The sequence below is a fragment of the Poecilia latipinna genome, unplaced genomic scaffold (assembly GCF_001443285.1).
Source record: "Poecilia latipinna isolate Pla-1442-1.1 unplaced genomic scaffold, P_latipinna-1.0 Scaffold1911, whole genome shotgun sequence".
NCBI lineage: Eukaryota > Metazoa > Chordata > Actinopteri > Cyprinodontiformes > Poeciliidae > Poecilia > Poecilia latipinna.
Genome location: NW_015114527.1, coordinates 93,506 through 99,908, shown reverse-complemented (window position 1 = coordinate 99,908; position 6,403 = coordinate 93,506). Strand labels below are relative to the sequence as shown.

Below are 6,403 nucleotides of genomic sequence, written 5' to 3'. Positions count from 1 at the left end.
TGTTTTCCTCATTTTTTCAGTTTTGTTTGTAAATGCAGACAAAATGCTCCGATTTATTTTAATGTCGACTTTAACCCTCTGTATACGACATGTCAGATCGCATCAAGCATTTCCTGGTAGATTTTCCGCTTTTCTACAATCTCTTTACGGTGACTAGTCCATTCATTCATTTCAGCATAAACCTGTCAATAACCGATCAGAGGGAAAATTGTGAGTTTTATTTCTATGCAACGGATCGGTGCATTGCTACTCTTTACATATCAATGTAAACATCTAGATTCAAGAATGTACAAATGAAATATAGAAATTACAGCGGAGTAGATTACTGACCGCTAGTTATTAAAGATTAAACAGTTCAAATCTGATTTCTGGCTCTGAAAGTGAAATTTAAAATCTTCCAACATGGCTTAAGTCCGACAGATGATGCAGAGATGTGTTTATGTGTCAAAGTTCATCGACGCATGTCTGGACAAGTTTACAGCGCGTGATGCATGAGCTGAGTCACTTGAGTCACATCTCTGAGTCATGTGACAGATGAAGAGTGACACCTAGAGTCCACTTCTAGGTACTGCAGAGGAAGAAACTATTTCACACTGTTTAAGCATTTTGATATGGCATCAAAAATGTTGAGAACCGGAATTCATAACTATGTTTAGCTTATATAATTTTATTTATTTAAAGTTCTTTAGTTGAATCGGGGCAGAAATTCTAGCATCTCTGGAGTCTTGGACCAAACTCAGTCTCTCATGAATCAATGAATTCAGACACAACAAGGAATGACAGAATTTATTAGCTAAATAATCCAACTTTACAGCTGAATTCTATAATTAACCTTTTTTTAACTAGCAAGCAATCTAGTGAAGTACTTAAAAAAACAGTTGCCAGATAAATTAGCTATTTTTAATCTTAAGTAGAAGTAAATAATTTAGATCCAAAAATCAAGATTAAAGAATTTCACATTTACCTTCTGTACTCCGTCAAGCCGAGGAGTGATAAACAACAAGTTAATATTTGTTATACAAGGGGATTTCCCGTTAACTTTATTCAACCACTTCAGGCGGACAAACCACTGCAAACTGCACTCGATTCACTGCATAATAATTACATGCACTTCAAACTCAGGTCTCAGATATTTAAAATTAACAGCGACATTTCGGGGAAGTGCCCCAAAGATGAGAAAAAGGACATACAAATACAAAATAAATGGAAAATTGTTAGCCTGCCCCCACATAAGGGGAGACAAACAATCAAAAGCTGGGCAGACTAACAAAAAAGAAAGAAAAATCAAACTCTACAGGACAGTAGGAAGCAGTGATAGAACTGTAAAAACAAAAATGCAAAAATTACTAAATGCTTATGAAATCACATTTATTACATCAAGCTAAAACATTAAAAACACTGCATACCTGCCTTGCATAAACCAGCACTTTAAAGTCAACTTGGAGGATCTGGTGCAGCCCTGCCAAATGAAAAACAATATAAAAAACAAAAACATACAATCCAATCTTATTAAAAAGACAAATGCATAGCCACAAGCCCAGGTAACGCTACAGTCACTAACAGTGTGATCCTGTATAAAAACACCACACCTGTATTATAAAAGGGATCAATTTAAAACAGTTTTCCTCCAAACCTACCACATCCAGCAAAGAATGGACGGCGTGGGCCCAAAACACACCTGGTCTCACCCAGGAACTTGACACTTAGCCCCCCTCTCCTGCTTCCCTTTAATAGGAGCTCAGGCTGTAAGGAGGCTGCAACACCTGCCACCTGTTACACTTCCTTTAATCATTTGTGACTGAACAAATCATATAAATTAGATATGAAGTTATTATGATTACAACTGAAATTAATAAGGTGGTATTGTTAAGATAAGTTGAAAGGTAAATTAGGTAATTTAGATACATTCAAAACGCATTTAAACCTGCAATTATTGTTGGTTTTTGCCTCTGAATTTCAACATTAGAACGGAAATGAACAGATATCATGCAGCTCATTTTTAAAAATCAACAGTTCTTTTATTCATGAAAGTACGAAGTATGAGACGCTTTGCATCTTGAAGTTGCTTGCGATCCGCCATAGTAGAAAAGAAGAAGATGAGAGGCTTTAGTTGCCACTCACAATATGGTGACGTAATTTCCGTGCACGTGGTAGGATGAGTAACTGCAGTTTAGTTTTCTACCTGAGTCACTGTAGATATATCCAGTTTGGTCTGAACATGTTCCCGGTCTCTGATGTTTTCATTGTGGATTTTTACCTTCTGTATGAGCTGGACTCCGGTTCACGGTGAGTTTCTGCTGCTGCTCAGTCTGAGCTCAATAATTATAATTATAATTAATAACTGTTTCTGCGGTGATAAACGTCAAGTTCAGAAGACTGATTTTAGAAAATAAATAAATAAATTTGTTTTTAAGTGTAGCTGAGTTTAGGGTTATATGTTTTTATAGTTTCATAACTCTTGTGTTTTTCATATTAATTGGATTTTACAGTTTTATTCAACATTGAATCAGCAGTTTCCATTAAAAGGAGATGTCATATTTCACTGACTAGTGTAAGTCTCACATTTCTATAGAGCTTTAAATTTGGTTCCAAACGATGATTTAAATTAGAATAAAATTATATCTCATGTTAAATATTAATATTTGCTTCATTGTTCAACATTTTAACATTTTAATTTGATTTCAGCTGTTTTACTTGTACTATGATGATGCCTTCAGGTACTTTACAGAGCAACAACAAAGTATTGGGGAATACCTGTCAGGAAAACATACTTTAGAAAACCTCAGAGACATCTTGTTTTTGGGGGGAGTTTTTTGTTTGTTTCTTTGTTGTTGTTTTTTTCTTTCTTTTTGAAGTTGTTGATGTTTTTACTGTGACTGATGATGAGTTTGCCCACAAACACATGTTTTCTCTTGCATGATGTTCTCACGTTTTGTGTGTGAGTGACATGTGATTTATGACTCAACAAAAAAATATATGTTCGGAAATTACCAGTATCATATAAATTACAGATAAGCTGATGACAAATTTGCTGCTGATCAATCTGATCTCAGCATATTAAAGACTGAATCAGGAATCCAGAAGCAAACAAATCCTCCTAAAATCATCTTCTGAGCCTCCCTAAGTGGAGCTGATAGGATAATGTGTTATTTACAGAAAGTAAAAGAAAAAAATATTCATATTTTAACATGAAAACCTGACCGTTCTAGCAACACAAGATCTATTATCACATTCAGGGCCGTTGGACCGAGTCATGGAGAAGTTATTCAGCCGTTTGGACCAGACTGTGGTCTCCATGGATTCACTGAGGAGGAATTTAACTGTAGTGACTAATTGATTAACTGGATGGGAGATTCATCCTCATTCTTTGGAAGCAATGAACCTCTGTTTGCATCATGAAATGCTCATATAACGAATGCCATGTTCAGGCATCAGGGTGTCTACATGTCCTCTTGGCACCTGGACAATCTGATCTGCGGCTGAATGTCTTGGACACTCGAGTGAAGAGAGAGCTGTCCACCAAACACTACCTGATCTTTACCGTTATCATTACTATTATTATTATTATTCATAGATTTTCTTGCTTTATTAGAGTCAGTTTGCAATTATTTTGTTTATAATATAATTTATTTGTTGGATCTTTAGCACAGTATATTTAACAGGCACATGAACATTACAACATGGTTTTAATTACAAATTTCTGATAACTACCCGGTCAGTAAGTGATACTGTATATTTCATTAAATTGAGAAAAGGGTTATGGGTATAAGTGTTCACTTCTTCCTGCTCCTTTTCAAACAGAAAAGCAGTGATAATATAATTACTTTGTTCTTGGTTAAGTATGCACATGTTTTCTCGATTAAAAACCTGTTTGAAATAAATGTAAAAAAAAATATATACTAAGTTGGTTCAGAGTTTGGTTGCTAGGTAACCAAAGAGCGAGTGGGTTGTTAGGTAACCAAATAGTGAGAATGTTGGGTGTGTCCGAATTCAGCGTCTGCATCCTTCGAAGGACGGATTTGTAGGCCGATTACGTCATAGCGTGGCGACAAGGCCTGTCGCCTCAAATGCATCCTTCAAATGCGTCCTTCTTTTCCCCAGATTTGAAGGATGGGTCCGGTGTATCCTTCACGGCCCACGATATCCCATAATTCATTGCGGGTTCCAACTGGGCGTTCAGGCAGAGCGATAATGGCGGTGAATAGCGACAAATTATTTAGCTATATAACACTTTAAATGACACAACGTGATTTGGTTCAACGTTTTTAGGCGAGAATGTAAGTGTGTAAATCTCAAATATATGCTCGGTTCATCAATACATCACCTAATTGCAATATTGCTCTGACATTTTCGGACCTGTCTGCTACCGCTGCTTTAACAGCCAGCTCCCCTCCAGCTGTCAGCTGGCCGGGCGCTCCAGGTTCGGTATACCGAGAGAAATCGCCTAACTCCTGGCAAATTGTTATAAAAACTCCCGCTAGCTTTCCCCAATGAGTGAGTTAAACACCGATATTATTCAGACAGGTCTGGTTGAAAAATGTTTGGTTTATAAAGTATTTCAAAGCAGAGTACATCGGTTTGTTTGATTTAATTAAAGTTAAGCCTTCAAACATAATAGCTTTATTTAACCGTAATGTCCTATCTGCGATGTGGAGAGTTTTATATTTGTAAATGAATAATTTGTGTTCCTTGTAGAAAAGTGCAGTACACATTTGAACATTTTATAATCAAACTAAGAGATTTCCTTTTTACTATGGAACATCCTTTACTATAAAAAGTGAAGTATAATATAGAAATCAGTAATACATGACTGAAAAACAAACTTCGGCTCCGTAGTTTTTCTCTCCTCTCTGCTTCGCGCTGTCACGGTTGCTTGGCAACATGAGTTACGCTGAGGTGGGGGCGGGGACAGTTGGTGAAGGCTAGACCTGTCCATCCACAGATATTTTTCTTCCGGTCTTAGTTTATTCCCGGCCTTCGAAGGACCCGTCCTACGTAGACCAGTCCTTCGAAGGATGCAGACCCTGAATTCGGACACAGCTAATGTCTTTCCTCTGCCTACATCCCCCAGAATGCTGTGCGGTTTAGTGAATATCACCTGCATCTCCAGCTGATTAGTTCCTCAGCTGATTGTGAAAAAAATCCAGATTTTACAAAAATGTAAATTTCAAAAACCAATCATCTTCTTAAATGATAAGAGCTAGATGAATAGAAAACTTTGGATTTTTGCTCCAAATTATGGAGAAGCAAATGGAGAACAGAATTAATTTAATGATTTAAATGATAAAATAGTTTAAATCACCAGTTGTTGATTCAGGTGAGAGCAAATAGAGCTTAACGATTCCTGACATCCCCGATGGCGATCACAGTAATTATTTTTTTTTCCGCTTGTTTGCTTTTGTTTGAGTAAAATGATAAATGTGACATTCTGGCAGATTTCCCAAACAGCTGCTTATGATACAAACTTCCCGGAGGAAACCTGGTGGAAACCCAACCCTCCACAGATGGATTGCGTTTCTGTCTGTGGGGTTTTCCCCTCTTGGGGAAGTTTGTCACCCAAAACACTGAGAAGTTTCAGGGTTTTACTTTAGTTTCATGATCATATTTATGAAACCTAATAAAATCTTCCCTGCGACTCCAGGTGGCCTCCATCTGATTGGTTCCTCTCAGCCAATCGTAGCTGCTCCTGGAGATGACGTCATCCTCCCGTGTCGGGTGGATCCTGAGTGGGACGCCGTGGGGAAGACGGTGGAGTGGTCCCGACCGGACCTGAGGCCGACCGGCCCTCAGAAGCGTGTGGAGTACGTGTTCGTGTACCGCTTCAGGAAGACGGACCGAGACATGATGATGGACACGTACATCCAGAGGACGTCTCTGTCCCAGGACGGCCTGAGGCGAGGAGACGTCTCTCTGACCATCAGGAACGTCAGCCTGCAGGACCAGGGCAGGTTCCGATGCTTCATCCCACGCCTCGGGATAGAAGCAGAACTTCTGCTTGTTGTTGGTGAGGAACGGGTCCAAACTGCAGGTTCTGATCCGAATCTGTTGGACTTTTTCTCATCAGTCCTGTTATTGTTGCTGTTTCAGATCCAAACTTTGTTTCATTGACAACAGAAACGGTTTCTCACAGAAACCTCATCACTCTGACGCCACAGGAGGAAACCAGCAGGAACGGTGAGTCTGTGGGAACCAGAACGTTTCAGAACCACTTGTGGACCTGAATGTTTACTGTTAACTAATTTGGACTTTTTTTTGTTCCTGTTTCAGGTTGGGTCAGATTCCATCTTTGCCTAATTGTTTTTTCCTTCTTCATCATTTGTCTGGGTCCAGTTTCCCTTTGTGTCATTAGAAAATGGCAACAAATACAGAAAGTGAGTCAAATTTCTTCTGAGAATTGTTTATT

The 6,403-nt window shown here is 38.5% G+C and overlaps 1 protein-coding gene across 1 annotated transcript; it reads left to right on the top strand.

Annotated features, from left to right (window-relative positions):
- Positions 1-2,171: 2,171 nt before the first annotated feature.
- On the top strand, positions 2,172-6,392 carry LOC106935112 (butyrophilin subfamily 1 member A1-like; the record flags this gene model as incomplete). Its single annotated transcript, XM_015015423.1, has 4 exons — positions 2,172-2,286; positions 5,642-6,004; positions 6,088-6,174; positions 6,268-6,392. Coding segments are annotated over exons 1-4 (627 nt in total), but the record flags the coding sequence as incomplete, so codon positions are not given.
- Positions 6,393-6,403: the final 11 nt, after the last annotated feature.